We start from the raw sequence: 21,030 nt of genomic DNA, 5'->3' as shown, positions 1-21,030 counted from the left end.
CCAAGATACCCCTCACAGCCACAATACCTATAGATAGGCTGGGGTGTTATGCTCCTTTGGGAACTGCCAGGGGGTCCAGAGTCAACTACCAGTTTTTCTAATATAAAGACAGCAGAAGTCTCTTAGCTATTCTCCTGCACAGTGTAAGGAACTCCTGCTTACATCCTCAAGCAGCTTGACCAAACTGGTTCCTAAGTTCTTACCTCTGGTTTGGTGAAATCGCAGCCTTAGAAAGGGGAGGGCAGAAAGAGCATAGGCGCACGTCCTAAAAATGCAAACCAGCTAGGAATGGGAGGAGGACAGAAACCTTGTTGGGGCTGCTATGAATCTGATAACCCAGAAATTTAATTATCTACCCAGGAGTTTGGTTTTTAAGTCTCTACAATTTTTAATTCAACTGCTAACATCCAGTTATAAATGCCAGGCAGAATGGGTGTCTGGTTGGTGGGTTACCTCCCCCACTGTGTATTTCGCCACACAGTCGTTCTATGCTCAGAAATCTGCCAGCAGCCAAAACTCTGAGGGACCTGTGTCAGAACAGGTAATTGCTGTGATCTTCTGAATGCTCCTTTAGAGACTTCTGCAGATTGGAATTGGAGCCCCACTTCTAAAAAAGGTAGTGCAGATACAGGCACCCTCTACCTACCCCTCCTCTAACTGCTTGGGAAATATGAGTGGGGATCTATGCCTTAATCCACTTTTCCCATCAGGTATCCCTTTATATCAGAGGAGGTTTTAAGAGAAAGACTGCCAAGCATAAGCAGTGATCTTTCGGTGGGTCAGAAGTCAGTCCAGAATTAATTACCAAGGGAAAGCACAGTTCTCAGCTTGTTCTCTTCCGTAACACTCCAAGGTGCTTCGTGTCTCTCCAGGAATGCTCTCCACAGCCAGGATTTAATCTCAAACTCTGGGCCAAAGACACTGACCTTTACTTTCAGAAACAGCAAGTGGTAGGTCTGGGTTTGGGATGTGATTGCACATCAAAGAGCAGCTATTCCAAGTATATATCCAGGTGTAGCAACTTGGATAACCTCACCAAGAGCTCTGGTCAGCAAGCTGCTGTAAGACAAGATGCATGATTACAGCACACCTAAATTACTCAACAAGTCAATAGCGAAAGTATTTTATTAGGATCCTCAATTCATCATTACCCCCTAATAGAAAAAACAAGTTCCCTAAAGACTATGGAAAAAGTCAGAGTGAGGCTGCAAATAGGCTGTACCTTGATTTTTAGTATTTAAAAATTTAATTTAGCTTTTTAAATGTGGGGGTTTTAGTTTTGTACCATTTTAATCGTGTGGAAAAGGTCTTGAAAAAGCTCACTTTGGCATACAGAAAATTCACCAACTCATCTGCAACTTTTAGAAATAAGCTTTTTCTATTTTACATGGGGGACAATACAGTATATGGCAAGATGTAATTCAGGAAGATTCTTTATGTTTCCATAGGAGATTCCACCTCAGTCATTTTCCTCCCTCTATACCTTTTACATCTGTGCTTATACATGCTGTAGACTATGATTGAAAGTGAATCTGATGCAAAAACATCTACAAATTTCATCCTTCGTGTTTTTAACTTTCAAGAAATGCAAACTGCAACATTTGAAACAGGTTAATAGTTGTTTAGTAAGTCTTCCAGTCTACAAGATATGATGGTTTGGAAATTCAGTTCAAATTACTATTGTGTTGAATGACATGAAAGAATAGATGGCATAACTCCTACAGGGAGTCACACTGATTAAGATCTCTTTCTTAGTAAGTATTTAAGTATTGATTATAAAGAACAGTGATGAAGGAAAAAGAAAATAACTACTCAAGGACTACTACTACACACCTTTCCCCAGAAGATACCTGGAATTCATCATTCTTACACGGATGTAATCTGTATGATTTGTAAATCCAGAGGTTATTTTTACCTCCTGCACAAGTTAGCTAGAAGTAGGGAATATTTCTGGTTTTTTTAAATGAAATAACATTGCCACATCTTGAATTTTGATAAAAAATGGATCTAAATGCAGGTGTGATTTAGCTTTCTCACAATGACCTTAATAAGCATCACGTGTAGATGAGGCATTAGGGATATGACTGAGTGGCGAACTTTACAGTGCTGGGTTGGACTTGATGACCTTAGAAGTCTTTTCTAATCTAAAGGATTCTGTGGTTCTATGTTATTCCCTTGTTTCCTTTTGTATTTAACTCTTGGTGAACAGATCCTTGATACCCTTTGTTCCAACAGAGCTTGTCTGGTTGTTGTCATTACAAAGTCTACACTCCATAAGGTAACTAAGCCCTTTGGCAACAACAGAGTTTTCACACAAAAGTTCAGGTAATTAATCGGTCAGATACCTTACACACCCTCTGGGGATGAAAAAATCAGCTTCACAGGCATAAGATACGTAATTTCAACTTGGTGATTTAATATCAGCAAGAAATGGCTCTTAATGACATAAGCATGTTTACTTAATGATTCACTTTGCCTTAATTACACAGTAACAACCTGTCTTGATTCCATCATGAATTACTGCATAACGTCGTCTTAGATCATTACTTCTGCAAAAGACAATTAATGGCAGAAATACATTTTTAGACCATCCCCACCGCTTTCTTACTCTAGCTGACTAGCAAGTCCCATGCTATGAAAAAGAAGCAGATTTCTGATGCTGAAAGACACCATTGTCATGCCTCTTTACTTCTTCTAGTTGAATCATTGGGAATTGTACTTGTTTTTCAAACCATTTGGCCACAGTGAGAAGCTGCTTCTCCTGGAATGAACGTCCGATGAACTGAAGCCCAACTGGCAAGCCTCTCTCTGAAAGAGCTGTAGGAACATTTATGGCTGGCAGTCCTGAAAGAAAAAAAAAATACACATGCAAAGACTTACTATTAAACCTTAGAGTAATTTTTGTATCAATTTTAAGAGAACAAGAAAAAAAATTATGTAGAGAAAAAAGATTAGCTAAAATAATTTGATTCAATGAAATGAATGCTAGATGATCACAAGAAATTATTAGAGAGATTTAAGGAGTCAGCATCCTCTGAAAAAGATAATCAGTTCTCCTTAGAGATTTCTGTCTCTGGAACAGATTCATCTTACCTGCAGCCCACACTCAGCTCCAAGGTGCCCCACTTTAAAATCTAGTCTTACATTTTCAAGGATTTAATAAACTATCCTTATACCTGGTTATCACTGCAAGACTTACACCATGGGGGTGAAATACCTTGATTCTAAAGAGAAGGTTAGACGGCTAAAGGGACCAGACATTTAAAATGACTAGGCAGGGGAAAACATAACTGAATTCCTGTCCCTACTCACCAGCCATGTTTGCAGCCTGTGTCAGGACGTCATCTTGAGCACTGCGGGTCCTGTTGTCTTCTTGGATGAATTCTGTGTACGGTGCTGCATCACTCAGAGTGGTGGGAGTGAGTAAAATATCAACACCACTCCTGAAAACCTTCGCAAAGTCATTGGCAATGAGACGTCTCACCTTCTGTGCCTTGACAAAATACTTCTCATAGTTCCTAGAAAGAAATAGGGACATAAGGGCCTGACACTTTAATTCCCAAAATACAGAACTTTATTTCTTAGTTACTGTGGAAAAGACAAGCCCAGTAATCCTTTTGGACAAAATTTTGACTCACACTGGTACTTGGGTTTTTGATATACCGGAAGCTTAGTCACCACACGTGTTTATGCTCTCATAGCAGTGAAGCTGTCAGAGAAAGAAATGAGGGCATACAGCTGAAGAAAGGTGAAAGGAAAACAAAACCCTAGTTTACAATAATTAACTAAAAATGAAAACAACACTTTTATGACTATTTGGAAAGTAAACTGCGTATTGAATTTCACAGAATCATGGAAAATGCTGAGTTGGAAGGGACACATCAATATCATAGAGTCCAACTCCTGGCTCTGTGCAGGACACCCCAAGAACCACACAATGTGCCTGAGAGCACAACTCAGACTGGCTTGGTGCTGTGACCACTTCCCTGGGGAGTCTGCTTCAGTGCTCAACCAACCCCTGGGTGAAAAGCTGGTATCTAACCTAATTTCACTGTAGAGCAGCACAGCAAAATATAGAACTACACAGGTCTGAAAAATAGGAATTAACCATCTAGGATTCAATCCAGCAAGATACTTGAAGCATATGAAAAAGTCCCATCATCTGTGGAGGACTCCAAATGGATTTAAAACTATGTATCTGATTGTAGTATACGTCTCTGTAGAATACTATAAAGACTTTACCCTTTTTTTTCCCCTCATGTAAACATGTGGTCTACGGATTTCTATCTTTACACAAGTCTGAAGCAGAAACACATTAGTCAGCTTCATGTCTATTGTTCCTTTTAATTTCATATGCAGAACTGGTAGATGTGGAATCTTAAATTCAGAGAACTTCAGTTTCAAAGGTAACTGTCATCTAAACCCTCAGCTATTTGGGAAAGAAAAATTAAAGTGAAAGAAAAATGGAGGGGTGTATTATCAACTGCTAGATGCTAGAGTGTTTATAGATAAAACAACTGAAACTGCCCAAATCCCACTTTGTTAGAGTAATCTAAAGATTTAAGATTCCAAGAATCAGCAATGAAAAGGGTTATAATCAATACACAGCAGATTTAAGCTAATAAATTATAATGGGAATTAGACCTTTTCCTACAATCACTTCAGAAGTCAACCTAGCTATTAATTTCAGAAAGTCCCTAAATGCCACATCTACATGTCTATTTAATATCTCCAGGGATGGGGAGTTCACCACTTCCCTTGACAGCCAGTTCCAACACTTGACAACCCTTACAGTGAAGACATTTCTCCTAATATCCAATGCAAACCTCATGGTGTGCAACATAAGGCTGTTTCCTCTTCTCGTATCACTTGTTACCTGGGAGAAGAGACCGACTCCTACCTCACCACAAACTCCTTTCAGGTAGTTGTAGGGAGAGTGATAAGGTCCCTCCTTTGCTCCAGGCTAAACAACCCCATCTCCCTCAGCCGCTCCTCATAAGACTGGTGCTCCAGATCCTTCAGCAGCTTCACTGCCCTTCTCTGGACACACTCTGGCACCTCAATGTCCTTCTTGTTGGGAGTGGCCCAGAATTTGGGACACAGCACTTGCCAGTGCTGAGTGCTGAGGGACAACCATTGCCCTGGTCCTGCTGGCCACTCTACTGCTGATCCAGGCCAGGATGCCGTTGTCCTTCTTGGCCACCTGGGCACAGCTGGCTCATGTTCAGCTGCTGTTGACCAGCACCCCCAGGTCCTTTTCCCCTGGGCAGCTTTGGAGCCACTCTGCCCCAGCCTGTGGCACTGCCTGGGGTTGTTGTGACCCAAGGGCAGGACCCGGCGCTTGGCCTGGTTGAACCTCACACAATTGGCCTCAGCCCATTGATCCAGCCTGTCCAGATCCCTCTGCAGAGCCTTCCTGCCCTCCTGCAAATCAACACTACCACTCAAATGAGAGTTGTCTGCAAACTTGCCGATCCCCTTGTCCACATTGTCTCTAAAAATGTTAACCAGAACTTTCTGAACAATCACCTGGTCATTTTAAAGCTTTGAAAAGCAAGATAAAAATAATAAGCTGTAAAAGGCACCATTTGCAGGAGACACAAATGGGTTTTCTCTACTACTTATTCTAAGAATGCTTTCTGAACCCTGCACTCTGTTCTTCAAAAGTAATTTACTGTAGAACAGGAACAGAACTCCCCTGTTCAATCTTCGTGGAAGCCAATTGTGTATTCCTTCACAGAAGAGTTAACTATGTGAATTTTAAAGCAGCCTTAGGAAAGCTGATCTGGACAGTTGTAAGCAGAGGGAGCACACTTGGCAGGAATATCGGCATTCCATAAAAGCTGGTTGTTGCAGACTGACTGACAACATTCCTGTCTCTGAGAGCAATTAGAAGTCACATCTGATGAATACTGTTGCTGACAGAGCTCTTTCAAAGTAAGCGCACTACAGAGACTGATTATATGCCTAATATTTTTGTTAGTATCTGAACAAATTCAGACAGAGAAAAACAGTTTTACTAACATAAATTAGGACTGGATAAGGATTGAAAACTAAAAACGTACAATTGATCCATGCACCAGCTTCGCTACGTGAGCTGGATAAAACCCTGACTTCTGTAAAGACATCAGTTTAGTATTTCTGCCAGTGCTTCTCTTTCCCTGTACATTGAGGCAGAGAGCTGCAGTTAATTTAATTGCTTTGTCTCTGGCTTTCTCTAAAAGACCTCTCTACAATGTACCAGCAGTTTTTCTATGCAGTTTTAATGACATTAACAGCTAAAGAACTTCTAACACTAGGACAGTAATGACTTCAGTATGATTTCAATGTCATACCATAGGGTAGATTTCTGCCTAATTTAACTAATGGATGCCAATAATGCTCTGGTAGGAGAAAAAAATATCACTAAATTGTTTTACTTATTTAATTTAGGAGGCTTATTGGTAAGACTCAGGGAAAACATTTTCGTTCATTATTAACAGTTCACTAGGTTTTATAGAGCTAAAGCAATAATAAAAATACTAGTGTAAGGGCAATTTCTTTTTCATGTCATGATGAACAATTAATCACCATTTGCTCAAAAATTTGTTACCCTGGCAAAGCTGAATTTCAAGATGTTCTTACTGTTTCAACAAGAAGTAGTTTCCTGACAGAATCCTTCCTCTTACAACATCATTGAAGCCTTCTCGCCGTGTTGCAGCATACATACTTTCTGTGGAGTCCTTCTTGTCAGAACGGTGTCCTGAAAAGAAAAGGCATTTTGGGTATTAACACTTCTTGTAATCCTTAAGATTCAATAACATCAGGTAAGGTTATACATAGTAATACAGCAGGTCACTGTTTGCTGCAGTCTGACATGCTACTATTGTGGAAAAAAACCAAAACATATTCCTGTTTTATTGTGGAAACTAACTAAACTAGATTTTGAGCCCAGACACTGATATGCCTAGTACCAAAATTTATTAAAATATGTATCTATTTACACATTTTTATCTGCACAAGGTTTTTTATTATAGTCCACCTTGGAGAAATAACATCAAGCATCCAACCATAAACAAAAACATCTATAAAAACAAACACTTTAACATGGCATCCAGCAGTGTTTCCACTGTCTGAGAAAAAAAGTTTTTTCAAAACCCTTACCATATTCCAGCCCATCAAACCTGGCCATATTTGATGCCACTTCTGCTGTGCACAGCACATGATAGCAGACAATTGAGTAACGAGTATGTGGTAGGCTCACTTCGACCACTTTAGCACCTGCATTCTTGAAGAGGTCAGCAGCCTTTGACCAGAGACCCAGTATTTCACTAGACAGCCCTGGTGCATGATATTCCTTAGTGGAAAAACAAGAAAAGGAGTTATTTTACAGACTGGTTTACTTCTAATAGCAACCAAGACACAAATGCTCCTTGCTAAAAATACACTGAAACCATTACCTCACCACTATATGATTTAAAGTACTTATTCAAGCTTTTTGCATCTACTAAATCCTATACAATCAAGGAGTATTAAATTAACAGGATTTAGTCTTCTTAAGAGTATTATGTTCATCTCAGTAGGATCAACATATGTATCACAGATCATGGAATTTCAGCAGTTTCTTCTGAAGAAGTAATTGCCCAGTTATCTCCTTATTTATCTATCAAGACTGTACTGCACTGCTCTGCAGTCATGGGTAGAAATTCTTCAGGTCTGAATCCTAAAAAAACTAGGGCTGCTGCAAGCAGGAAAGATAAAAAGAAATGGTCACACCATATCAGTGGCAACTGGCACACCTCAGTGAAACAAATAAAACCACCCACCAAAGAAGAACTACAATCAAGGGGCTGGGAGAAGACTTCGATTAGCTACATTCCTCTTTCACAGCCAAATTACAGATATTCAATTAAAATTCCCTATTTTTGAAGATACTTGCTTTAGTTCTAACCCACAGCACCAGGGTCATAGTACTGTCTGATTTCTGAGTAGCTATGACGCATGTTCAATGTATGCATGGATCTGTTTCGAATACCCTGCAGCAGAAGAAAAAACTGTCCAAAGGATAGGAATAATTAACCAATATCACCATTTTAGATTTATCAAAATTTAAACAGTATGCAGCTGAGCAATTTTCTAGGCATGTAATTTTTACATTTCACAGATTGTGAATAATTGGTCAGTGGACATCTCTGCTTATCAAATTAAATCTTTTGGTATGCCAGTTCCATCTTAGGTTCCAATACTGAGAATCCAACCAATAAACATTATTCACATTGTCTCTTTGAAGGCAGAGCCTTTATTAAATTAAAAATAGGCTGAAGTCCCAAACTTTGTTCCTAAATTTCAAGTACTCTTATAGTTACAAACATGATTGAATTGCGTACACCAGATGCCAAATTACAGATGTCTTTCAGTTCTTTTTAGAACTCTGCAAATCACAGCTCCTTATGCCATTCATTTGCCTTTAAAATTCTGCTCTGTATTAACACAGTGCCATTTAGGCAAGTACCTCTAAACTCTGCACAAACCAGTACCAAGCTCACTGCATGGGAAGGCACCAAAAGCAACTTGAGGTTACAGAGGTGACTAATGAAAGAGCAACAGAGAGAACCAAGAACTGAAGTTCCCCATTTCCCCTGAAGTTCCTGACAGTGCTTCCCACCATGATGAGAAAACGTTTTAGATGATGCATTAGTGCATGTGTGCTCCAAACTGCCTGAACAGGCAACAGAGCACACACATACTGCTCTTTTCCAGGAGCTGCTTGCACTGCCTTCACTGTTTCAAATCACAAGAGACTGGGAGGTGGTGGGAAGACACAAGTATTTTTTTGGTAAGTGTATTTTATTTGCTCTTCCTGTCCACAACTGTTAACAGGATTTAAGTGTTACCTTTGGAATTCCTATTGAAAGCTTGCTGACATCAGTCAAATTAGGTAGTTCAAACGGCCTAAAGTCATCCTGAATTGTGGTAGAGTCCTTAGGATCATGTCCAGCAAGTGAACCTGAAATATGACACAACATGTGAAGGCCAGGAAAACGTACATTAGTTAGTCAGGATTCAGTTTGTTTAGAGGACATGCTGTAAACGAAGATGTATGACATAGTAATACCTAACAAAACCGCTGCATCATCCACACATCTGGTTAGGATTCCTGGCACATCCATGGAGTTCACTAGAGGAATGAGACCATGGCGAGAGATCAGTCCATATGTTGGCTTTAAACCTACAACACCACAGTGAGCAGCAGGGTTTCGGGTAGATCCTCCTGTGTCTGACCCTAAGGCTCTATGGTTTCAAAAGGATCATCATTAGTAAGATAATTCAGAACATTTTCAAATCATAAGAATGTGTGGCTTTAAGATGCACGGATTTAAAATTCTCTGAATTCTTCCAGACCAGAAGTCATCATCACACAGCCTAAATTACAGTCTGCTCTCTATGGCTATCTTTTTTCTGTTCTCTGATTTTTCTTAGGGTCTCTGAATTAGCCATTAGGAGTCCAGTTCTCTTCACAAAGCAGAGGCAGATAGGTAGAATTCAGAGCATCTGAAAATGGCCCCAAGTATCTTCTTCTGCCTTCTCTGTTGGTCTGTTCCAATACTGTGGACTCCAAATGATACATTTCATGTGATTTAGGGTACAATTTTCAACACTGATGTCTTATTTATTGGATAGCCAATGCACCATGAATCAGCATTTTCCAGTATAAAAATGAAGAGCGACACTTCTTGCCCCTAACAAGAGAGCATACTTTGGAAAGATGTTTTTCCTGTTTCCAAATCTAGAAAGACTGATCAGAACTCCCAGTTTACAGTAGCTTAGGTACAATTAAAACACATAGGTGCAATTAAAACACAGTATTTTATTATTATTAATAATTATTTTGAAGTTGACTTCCATTTTTTGTTCGCAGGTGAAACCTTGTTCTTTCTAAATTGAAATTTTTATTTCAAAAATTGTATTGAAATGAAACATGCTTTTCTCTTGTTTTTAATAAGTTTAACTCAAGCAGCATTAAAAAGATACAGCAGTTTTTATTCAAAATCTTTGCCAAAACAAATTTAAACTTCAGAAATAGGTATCATTTTTATCGAAGTGAGTATATGACTGTTCCCATAGGCATTTGTTTCTGACATAGCTGTACCAATTCAATTGACTTTTCTGAAGTGGAATTTTTTTCAAAGTTTTTCTGTTGATGGAAAACAACCTCTATTTTATAGCATTTTTGGACATCCAAATCTCAAATTGAAAATACAAAGTCTGGCAGCATTCCTGGTGCTTGAAAGACACTAATAGGGTGGATATACAATAGGTTATAGGCAATAAAATAGCTGGACAAAAAAATCTCCCTGATCTGACAATGTGCTGAGCAGTGCAAAATGGGTGCCCAGGAACATAAGGAAAGGTGCCAGACCCTCTCAGGATCAGCCCATTCTGGCTCAGGATAAAGACCAGCAGTCCTTGGGAATGGCTGCACAGAGTTCAATTTCAACAGTATTAAAATGTTCGGTAGGTTATATCCCAGTAAAGGGTAATTAAGGAAGCTGTAATCAACATTAGCAAGAATATTTTAACAACAAAACAGAAGCTTGTAATGTAGTCTATGGGTAAACAAGGATAGAGTAAGTACAGAGCATTTTTAAAAACCTTCCAATTAAGAGCACAATTGAAATAATCTTCTATAAAACATGCTTCAACATGTAGCTCTAAATTAAATGCAAGGTGTAAAGGTTTGTGATTAGTTTTCTTTTAACAGTCAGAGGGGGAAGATAGTATAGACAACTGATTTGCTAAATAGTGTGTTGCTATTCCATACAGTTAATAATTACTATTAAAAAAATATCCAGCTTGTTTAAATTTCTTTAGGAAAAAACCTCCAACCATAAACACACACTTGCCTAAAAAAACCCCCCAACACTAAAACTGTCTTCTAACTTAAAAAGAGGAAAGTTTGTACGTTTGTAGCAAGTACTCAGTACTCTTGTTATATCAGGGGTTTGAAAGCTTTTAGGTCCCAAATCTCACGTACTATTACGTAACTACGCTATAAAAACAAAGGAGGGGAGGAAAGATTATCATACTGCTACAAATTAAGGGATCTCTTAATTTGCTGAATTACATTTTCAGTGTGCATTTGTGTTAATGCACCTAGTGAGGAAGAGGATGTGTCACAAACCCCATAAGACTTTTTTAAAGAGATTTTATTCTTGGGAATAAGAATAAAACTGTCACTCCTTTACTGCCATCATAATTTTATTTCACACAGTGCAAAGTGGCCGTACCACTGAATAATGATTGAAATGAGTAAATCTAAATTTGCCTGCATGGATTAATTCTGGCTTCATGATATGCCACAAATTAACTAGGGATGCTGAAATAAATTTTTGCATGCCAGTGCCAATAACCCTCCTATTCATACTAGCACATAAGAAAATTATAAAATTAAAACATTCCAACATATTTTGAGACATTTAGGGAAAGACCATTTTAAAAGCCTCTTACGCAAAACACGTGAAAGATGACACAGCAGCCGCGCTGCCTCCTGAGCTCCCTCCTGTTATTACCCAGCTAGACTCTTCGTCTTCAGAATGGGATTTTGGGACAGACTTTTCCTTGTACTGTTTTGAATAACTCCAGGGATTTCTGACTGGTCCAAATACTCCATCCGTACTCCCAGATCTAAGATAGTCAGACAGGACAAATACAGACAGAAGTGACAGATGACACACTGTATTCACCAATTTAATTATTTTAATCCAATTCCTCATCATCCTTGCAAATTCAATTTCAACAGAAGAAGACTGGTGTATGTAAATCCTTATGCAGTCAACTTCTACAACATTACCACTGTAAAATTTATAGCTCTTCATCAGTTTCTGACACAGAACCTGAACTGGTACCCCTTTCTAACTTCTGCTAATGACACTGAAATTAACACAGTCACAAAGACATAAAACTGATTTAAGCTATGTAAAAGTAAAGGAGCACATCTCTTTCAAAACAAAGGTGTTCTGTTTCTCCAGCCCTCCATTTGATGTAAGATCACAGTCTTGAGGAAAAACATGCTGCTAGAGGTGGAGAAAAAGCTCCACAATACCAGGAACAAGCATTTCTCTGAAATGACAAACTCTTATTCACCCTGTAGCCCTCTGCAGAGGCCACACTTCGCTGGTTCAGAATGCCAGACTGGCTTCTCAGAAACTGGTTTCAATCAGCTTGTGTCACCTAAGTGTGAGCTGCCACCAGAAGCAAGAGCAGGAGGTACTTTCCTCCTTCCTCAGGACCCCTACGCCATGCTCTCCCTGACTCCAAGGTGCCAGTGTTATCAGCTAAATCATCAAACAGAACAGGCAACTGACAGCAGTTGAAAACCAACCTTATTGAGACATCATTACTTTAGAGCTGGATCCGCCCCCTGATCAAGAGATCATGCAAACGCACAGACCCGAAATGAATGAGAAGCCAGTACTGGGATAAGCCTTTTTAGGAGAATCCTGTGCTTTTATGAACCTGTTGTAATACCATGTAATCAGGTTTCTCCCAAGCTTTTGCCTGCTCTTCCTCTAAGGAATAGCTTTTTTACATGCAAATTACTTTACTCAAAACAATACAGTCAAAGTATTTCCACCCCATCCATGTGAATTTCCAATCAAACCTTGGACTTTGGTTTAAGTAAAATAAAACCAAAACACAGCACTGATTGTTTTTCACAGGTAATTAAAGTCCCAGAAATTCCCTTCCAGACCTAGCAGTGATGCCCATCCCTAACAGCCCAATGCTGTTCTCTGCTACACTTGGCTGCCTTCACTGATATGCAGAAGAATCAATTTGTAGGAGCATTTTTGAATGTGCTCCTGACAAAAAGTCACCAACAGTAGCTTAGGCAACCTAAAAGTGCTGCTCTCAATTAGCCCGTGTGCAGCAAGTCAGGGAGTACCCATACAAATTACTCCAGTGGCTGACTGGCAGAGGCAGTGACTGCCAGCGAGGGCATGACAATAATTACCTAAGGGCAAAAAGCCATCAGTAAGGAGAGACAAAAAGGCAGCAATTACCTGTGTTGTAACCAATTCTACTAACACACTTAATCTAGAAGAAGGCCACTTGTCCTTGGCCTTCTGCAAAGGCTGGACCGCTTCCTACGTTTCGAGCACAGCAACATCTGAACGCAATGTTCACAAAACTCAGCGTCTGTCTCATTTACACAACACTCTAAATGCTCAGGGAGAAGTTCATGCAGCTCTGTGTACCCTTCCAGTAAGTATTCATTATTGTCTCGCCTCACAGTAACACTAGTTAAGGATTACAGGTAGATGGTGTGTATGCTGTTTTATGTACAACCACACATTAAAAATAATAAATATCACTCACCCCATTGCAAATTCATCTAGGTTTGTTTTACCTAAAAGCACAGCTCCCTGATCCAGTAATTTCTGAACTACTGTAGCATTGTAAGGAGAAATATAACCTGAAAATAATCAGAACAATTAAGAGCAACTGGTGAGATACAAATTATTTTTACAAGTAGCTACTCTGAACATTTTGCAGTTGTCATTACCACTTAGACCTTACATAACCTAGGATGAGAACTATGACAGTGACATGAGACCTCAGGTAGTAAGCAATTCACTTTGTGAATGATGACAGGGGCTTCTCCATTCCCACTTTCATCAGCAACAAGGACATCACTCCTAATACTCATTGCAATCAATCATAACAGGTCTGAGAACGTGCTTTAAGGAACAGCATCTCAGGTAATATAACAATTTTTACAACAGCGAAGTCATATTTTGTTTCTTCTGCTATTAAAAAAACCATGAGCAGATTAAGGGTCTGCTAATCTACTTCTGCTATCTTCCACAAGGATTAATATAAAGTTTTACTTTGTGCAGAATAAAACAGACATAAGAAACATTTCCTATTTTTGCTTTTACTATAAAAATATTGTAATGTCTTGGAAACGTTCATGGCATGTTAATAGAAACAATGAGTTTAGGAAATTTAAAAAAAAAGCCTTAAAAGCATTATAGAACGCGTTTGTATATTGGGATTGTTAATGTCTACTCTTCCTATAGCCATATGAAAAAACTATTTAAGTCAACAATTATAAACAGAACAACAACAAAAAAGGACTGTCTTTGGGTTTCACTAGGCAGAACAATACTGACTGCTCTCCTCTAGACCTAAAAGCAATGTGAAGGTAAATGTGAATTTTAGAACCATTTAATTGTAGTATATAGGTTTTTATTATAACTGTTGTTAAATGCATGCAAATATAAATAAAGAGATAATGTCTTCGAAGAAGAAAAAGATCTATCTGTAATACTTGATGAACTTGGCTAGTGAAACTGGATAAATGTATTTCCTCAAGTGACTCCAGCTCATTTTTTGAAAATACTTGGATTTCTGGAAGACTCCACTCCATAAAACCCTCTAAAGAGCAAAAGATCTGATTTCACTTTAAAAGCCTTACTGTACCTTTTAGCATATTTGATGCACATGTTGTCTCAATGCCAGCTGTATTAAAGTTGTCTTTTACTGCAATAGGAATTCCATCTAGAATGCCCAGTGGCTGACCTGCATTAGGAATGATGGTAAGACAACACAGATTAAAGCAAAATGGGTGCCATATATATACATGGTGCTCTCATCAATTACTATTTATTTTACACGTCCCTTTGGGTGGTTTTTGGAAGCAAGATTGCTCTCCACTTGGCATTTGATGGTTGTCTGTTCCATTTTCAAGAACCATCTTCCATTCCAACTCAAGCATTGAGCACTCTGCCCAAACCAGACCCGGCCTCACAGAGCAGAGCTCCAAGCCCTGCAGATGGGCAGCTGCCTTCATCCAGGCTGCCTATCCCAAAGGAGCGCATACCTCTTCCAGTGTGACCACACAGTGCTTATTTCAGCCATAGGTGCTGCTAAATCCACTCCATCACTAGGCTGGGAGCAATAAACTCTGCCTACCTGACATACACAGTACGTATGACCTGAAAAAGTACTGAAGCAGAGAAAATCTTTCCCAAGTGATTGATTATCCATCATCCAAAAAACCTGAACCAACAAACAACCCCACAAAAAAAACCCAAACCAAAAACTAAAAGGCCTACATCAGGAAGCAAAACAACCTGGCTGACAATTTTATTAAGCTGCCAGAGGACAGCAAGTGTCACCCAGGAAGAAAAAGATGTACTCTATTGAGTGAAAATCTACCTTCCCTGCCTTTCTTGAAATGCAAAGGAAAATTAGGATGCCCAGCTTCTAAAATGCTGCAGATAACAGGACTGAAAGCTGTTCTGTTCTCCAATTAATAACTGCAATTAACAAAGCTGCTTTATTTTAATTTGCTTTCTTAATTAAAAACTCAACAGGTTGTGCCAGCTGTTTGTCTATCCCAGTCAGGAGACCTGTGAATGACCACTGCATCTGCCTATTCACGGTACCTGTTGGCTACACATTCCAAATGAACTGCTGATGGAAAGAAGAAGCAGGCACCAAGTAGCAGTGCTGTCCAAAAGGCACAGAGCCTATTTAACCTGCAGTGCCTTGTTTGGTCCAGGTTTTGCCTCAGATTTTTGGACTAAATACTCTCCTGAGTGCCAAGTGTACACCCACGAGCACCCACAGAAACCTCAAGCGTGAGCCTCATCCCCCAGCAGTGAAACAAGCCAAGACAGCTCCTTTAAAAAGCAAAGGTGCTTCGCCTAACACAGACGGTTCCTCCACAGCAGCTTTTTAAGGACTGATATTACTTACAAACCAACATACCTCTTTTATATCTTTCCTCTGATTCTTCAGCCTGCTTCAAAGCGGTCTCTTCCGCTACGGTAATGTAAGCATTCAGAAACTTGGTGCTTTTGATGCGGGCCAGGCACCGCTGGCAGAGCTCCGTGGGAGTGACTTGTCCTTCCTTCAACGCCGCCGACACCTGAGAGCGCAGCCCGTCTTTCAGGACAGCCGGGTGACAGAGGCCGCGCCGGGGCGGTACGGGGAGAAAGCGCGATCCCCGCTGAGGGAAGAAGCCCACGGGAACGGCTCTCCCGGGCCGCCTCGGGGAGGGGGGACGCGAGGGGACCCCGGTCACCTTGCGAACCGGCCCCGCTCCTCGGCACCCCCACCCCGCTCCTCGTCACCCCCAGCAGGCGCGCAGGCCCCACTCACCTGTCGGAGAGAGGCGCGCAGCATAGCTCCCCCTTCCCACCGCCGCCGCCTCACGCCCACCGAGCGACCGCAACCCCAACCCTTCCCCCGGCACGGCGGCCGCGCGCCGCCATCTTGCCGCAACACCCCGCGGCACCATTGGCTGGGCGGCCAAGAAGGCGGCCGCCCATTGGCTGCGGGTGCCGCCCGGGCTGAGCGCTGTGGCGAGCGGGAGCCACCCGGCCCGGTCCCGATCCCGATCCTTACCCCGATCGCCAACCCGCGGCTGGGCCCGGCCCGGCCCGGGCGCCCCGGTCATGCTGTCGTGGGGAGCCGCGAGCGGGCGGGCGCTGCGCTGGGCGAGCGGGCGGGCACCGGCCCGCGGGCTCCGCGCCTCTCCGCGAGCGCGGACCGCCATGCCCAGCTGGGTCATAGACCGGTACGGCAGCAACGAGGTGCTGCGCTTCACCAGGGACATGGTGTTCCCCATCATACATTTCCCGAACGAGGTCATCATTAAGGTTCACGCTGCGAGCCTGAACCCCATCGACCTCAGCATGAGAAGTAAGTGCCGAGCCCGGGCAGCCGCGGCCGGGCTGCTGGGATGGCAGGGGCTGTGCTGGGGCTGAGGCTCCAGTGGCTCCCGGTGCTCCGAGTCGTGCCAGGACACCGTCCTGCCCCGGCACACACCTGTCTCGGCAGTGTCCAGGGGTGCCTTAACACACGTGTTTGCCCGAGCTCTCTGGGAAACCGTAACTTTTCTAAGGGTCTCAGGGAAGAACGATACCAAAAAAATTTTTTTTCAAGTTCTTAGGGGAGAACGATACAAAAAGCCACTGACAAAAGTGTGAGTGTGTTGCGAGGGTGAACTGTTAATTGAGTGATTGTGGTGCTGCTCTGTTGACCGAGAGACTTGCCCGGTCAAGGAGCAGCATTCCCCCTAAGTGATGCTGGATTTTCCCATCTCTTTGAGGTGAATGGGGCTGGAGGTCCGAGGTACTAGCAAGTCGGCATAGGCGACCGAAGGCAAACCGTGTCGTTCATGCCCATCGTGAATTGGCATCTGGGAACGTGCTGTCATCCCGCCCAAAAAATCTGTCACTTTCACTGCCCGACTCTTTGTATTTGACACATTTAATTAGATTTTCTTCCCCAGTTACTGGGTTTGAAACACAAAAAGGAAGTTGTGGTAGTAGAATACCTTATACTTCATGTGCAGAAGTGCTTGCATATTAAATCAGATGCAGTAGAATAAGGAAATATATCTGCAGGAAGCCCTCTGATAGATCTGTGATCTGTGGTTTGGGTCTCTAATAAATGAATTTTTAAAAATCCTTGTATATGGTTGGGAGTTTGGTGATGGGACATTTTCCGTCTGAGGATTCCTGTTAAGACACTTTCTAGCACAGTACGGCCCTTAGGCAGAGTTGTCCAAACTCTGGGGATACATGCTCAAATGCAGGTTATTTTTAGGCTGAATACAGTTGTTAGATGGGGAATTCTGAGACTTCACAGCATTTGTCTGTTGCTTGCTGAAGAGACGTCCAGGTTATTCATCTTAGGAGATGTGCCTTAACATTTTTTTACATTTGCTCTTTATTTGTAAAATCTGTAAAAGTATAAAATATTGCAGATTTCTTGCATGCTTCAGTTGTAACAGAAATGAGGCACGTTACGTGTAGACAATGCTTTCTAATAGGAATTAGGCAATTAATAAATGAGCATTCAGTGTGATGTGTTGTGGTTGATTCCATGTTTTGTAGGTGGTTATGGTGCAACTGCATTAAATATGAAGCGGGATCCCCTGAAACTGAAAACTGGCGAGACTGAATTTCCTCTAACACTTGGTCGAGATGTCTCTGGTGTTGTTATGGAATGTGGACTGGGTGTGTCTTATTTCAAACCTGGAGATGAGGTGATACCACCAATCTTTTATTTTTTTTCCAAAACGTATAGTTAAAATATACTATAGGATGTTCAGCATTTGTTTTCCTCTTAATTATTTTTTTTAATGCTGTTGCATTCTTAATAAGGCCTATCTGGCAGTAAATTCCTAGAATATTTTCTTCCCTTCATTTTTTCTCTGAAAAGCATGGTCTTTCAGACACTTGCTTCTGCAACTTAATTTCCCCTCTGTGTTTGAGTTTTTGGTCCGTTTCAGTGGTGGCAAGAGTGGAATTTGTTTCTAAGTGCATACTTTGAAACAATGCCACTTTGTTTTTAATTGAAGATAGAATTCTAACAAGAAGGGATTTGTTTTTATTTTTCATAAGTAACTTGGAGTAGGAACTTCGGCTTAACCCAAGAAGCACTTCACGGATGCCTAAACAAATACTGATACTGTTTGCTTTCACCTTCATCAGTTGCTTTCACATTTCACCAGTTTTAATACAGCAAATCCTGATTCTGCACCCTCCTTGCCCCTCTAATCTGGGCTTTCCTGGCATGGGAGTAGTTTGGGGGGCTTGAAAAATTATGTCTTATGCACACTGCAATGGTACATTTTATTTACATAGCCCTCCAGTCCTTCATTTAGTCAGTTTTGTGATTTTTTTTTTTTGTGTAAAGCAAGCTAAAGCTGGTTTCTGATAAATAACAAAGACATTCTGTAAATTGGAAAAAAGGTTTCTTTAATGAAGGAAATTTCTGTGTACGTACAATTGTGCACAGAGTTACAAAAATTGATGGTTGTTTTCTATTTGGTTTTAGGTGTGGGCAGCAATTCCCCCATGGAAACAGGGTACTCTGTCAGAATTCGTGGTAGCTAGTGGAAACGAGGTAAACTTTCAAAACTGTGGCTAACAGACAAAACTCCAAAGTTGTAAAAACTGGCATTTTTCTTCTTCAGTATCTAAGTAACTTTATTTCTTAGTGCTTGTATTGATTTGTACTCCAACTAGTTTTGAAGGTGGCTGAAAATGTGCAATACACGATCTCCAATTCAGTAAAGCGTGCTTAAATATTTCAGTGTCACATGGGAGCTGCTGTGTGACTTAGATATGATTTTATTTCAGGTGTCTTTTAAGCCAAAGTGTCTCAGTCACACAGAAGCTGCTGCCTTACCATATGTTGGTCTCACTGCGTGGTCTGCACTTAACCAAGTGGGAGGACTGAACCAAAGTAACTGTAGTGGGAAAAGGTAAGTAAATAGTTCTGGTGCTAAAACTGAAGTTTTTCATTTTTATATTGATGAGCTGCTTCTATGACACGTCCAGCAGTGATAAAGACTTATACCATGACATTCATAAAGATCAGCTGCCTGAGGATGATGGATTCTCTCTACACAGCTGCCAAGAGAGGCTTCTTTAGAGGAAGGCTCAGATGAGGTCCCTATATAGAGGTAAAAAATGCCCTGAGAAGTTGTGGATGCTGCCACATCCACAAGTGGAAGTGTTTAAGGCCAGGTTGGGTGGAGCTCTGGGCAACCTGGTCTAGTGAAAGGTGTTCCTGTCTACAGCAGGGCATTTAGAACTAGATGATCTTTGAGGTCCTGTCCAACCCAGGCCATTTTATGATTCTGTCATAATCCAGTGTATATCTAGTGTATGGGCTATATAGAGAATTTAAGGATGTTATCTCCAGGAATTTCTAGGGACTTCACCTTTTTAGGACAGCTAGCCAAATGTAATATCCTCTCAGTTATACTGGCAACTCACAAAAGGCCCTCTCAAGGACAGAGGTGTGGTTCACTCACTTCCTGCATGTGTGGGCCATTTGGAACAGACTGGTTTTCCCGCTTTTTAGGGAAAAATGAGCAGCTGATGAACTCTTACTTGACCTACAGGCCAGAACTTTGATGAGGTCAGGAATGCAGACAAGAAAAGGAGAATGTGCAAGACGAGCAGCCAATCAAATAGAAAGATTGACTTTGTTTATCAGTCTGTTAATCTGACAATGGCAGATGAAAAATGCACTGAAGGATTGGAGCAAATACCATTTTTCTCCTGATAATTGAAATTTTCAGTTATGTTGACCTTTGGATGTTTGAGTAAATAGATAGCAAGATCTTCAGAATGGAAATAAGGACAAAAGTAAAACTATGGGAGTTGAAAAATAATAGTTAAAGTTACTATGCTGCATCACAGATTTAGGTCATAAAGTAATTACTGGGCAGTAGGAGTCTGGATGCTTGACCTCTTCTTATCTTGACTGATAGTTTGTAATGCAACACATTGCGAAGGATAGTAGATCTATGGAAATTCTTCACCCACATCTTTAGAAGACAATTGAATGAGTGGTTGTTCATCTGTCACAGTGACCTTCATCATGAAAATATTGAGTAATTGTTTATTCTAAAGATAAACAATGTTTTGAGAAAACAAAATTGCGAAATTTAAAGGAGTTTCAAAGAGACATCATTGAAATTAACTTCCAGCTAATAACAAAATTCCTAAGATCACCTTACTTTTTATATTTCAGTATTTAGGCATTTTATTATCTTAACTTTCACATGCAAATAGAATTAATCTAAAGATACACTGATAAACTAGCCTTGTTTAAAGTGTCTTTCCAAACTACAGGTAAGTGTTTAGATTGTTAATGGTAAAATTCAAACTGCATTTGTAATGTGTCTTTACATTTAATATTTATTTTTATGTTCCAAATAAAATTTTAATTACTCTGTCAGCAAAAAACCTGATTTTAATGTACTTAAAAATATTATGCTTCCTATCTATAAATTTTGAACTGTAAAGCCAGCAGCAAATTACTTATGTGATGGTACCTTTTTTCCCCTGAAAAATTACTTGTAGGAAGGTATTTAAAATGCATGGAAGGGGCTGTGCAAAATTATGTTCCATGAACTCTCAAGTCAATAATTTAAAAATACAAGAATTTATACAGTGTTTCCTAATTTCTTTAGATCATATAAATGGTAAGAAGTTACCTACATATGTGATTTTA

The 21,030-nt window shown here is 40.6% G+C and overlaps 2 protein-coding genes across 7 annotated transcripts in view; one reads left to right on the top strand and one right to left on the bottom strand.

The window, feature by feature from the left end:
- Positions 1 to 2,396: 2,396 nt before the first annotated feature.
- Positions 2,397 to 16,257, bottom strand: QRSL1 (glutaminyl-tRNA amidotransferase subunit QRSL1). 2 transcript variants are annotated; one of them, XM_042017261.1, is made up of 11 exons: positions 16,150 to 16,257; positions 15,757 to 15,916; positions 14,464 to 14,562; positions 13,357 to 13,453; positions 11,488 to 11,664; positions 9,095 to 9,270; positions 8,874 to 8,986; positions 7,144 to 7,336; positions 6,625 to 6,742; positions 3,313 to 3,518; positions 2,397 to 2,844 (listed from the first exon to the last, which is right to left on the bottom strand). In XM_042017261.1, exons 1-11 carry the CDS (start codon positions 16,171 to 16,173, stop codon positions 2,633 to 2,635), a joined length of 1,575 nt encoding a protein of 524 aa, XP_041873195.1. In that variant the 5' UTR covers positions 16,174 to 16,257; the 3' UTR covers positions 2,397 to 2,632. The 2 variants fall into 2 exon arrangements, with proteins under 2 accessions (XP_041873195.1, XP_041873194.1); XM_042017260.1 differs by having other exon boundaries at positions 15,757 to 15,997; positions 16,150 to 16,233.
- RTN4IP1 (reticulon 4 interacting protein 1) overlaps positions 15,889 to 21,030 on the top strand; it is a 24,472-nt gene continuing 19,330 nt past the window's right edge. For 4 of the 5 annotated variants that reach the window (XR_006014256.1, XM_042017263.1, XM_042017265.1 and 1 more), the window contains exons 1-4: positions 16,266 to 16,692; positions 17,892 to 18,043; positions 18,838 to 18,906; positions 19,143 to 19,267. Coding sequence is in view for 4 of the 5 variants with exons in the window: in XM_042017263.1 (XP_041873197.1) it covers positions 16,446 to 16,692; positions 17,892 to 18,043; positions 18,838 to 18,906; positions 19,143 to 19,267 (593 nt within the window). In the remaining variant the exon portion in view is untranslated. Of the gene's footprint in view, positions 15,973 to 16,265; positions 16,693 to 17,891; positions 18,044 to 18,837; positions 18,907 to 19,142; positions 19,268 to 21,030 lie in introns of those variants that run through there. The other variant, XM_042017266.1, reaches the window with a different exon arrangement.

Source organism: Corvus kubaryi, unplaced genomic scaffold (assembly GCF_017639235.1).
Source record: "Corvus kubaryi isolate FWS band 111438036 unplaced genomic scaffold, C.kubaryi_AGA036_p1.0 split3-73, whole genome shotgun sequence".
NCBI lineage: Eukaryota > Metazoa > Chordata > Aves > Passeriformes > Corvidae > Corvus > Corvus kubaryi.
The sequence above is the reverse complement of the archived record's forward strand: the minus strand, read 5'-3'. Positions and strand labels throughout refer to the sequence as shown.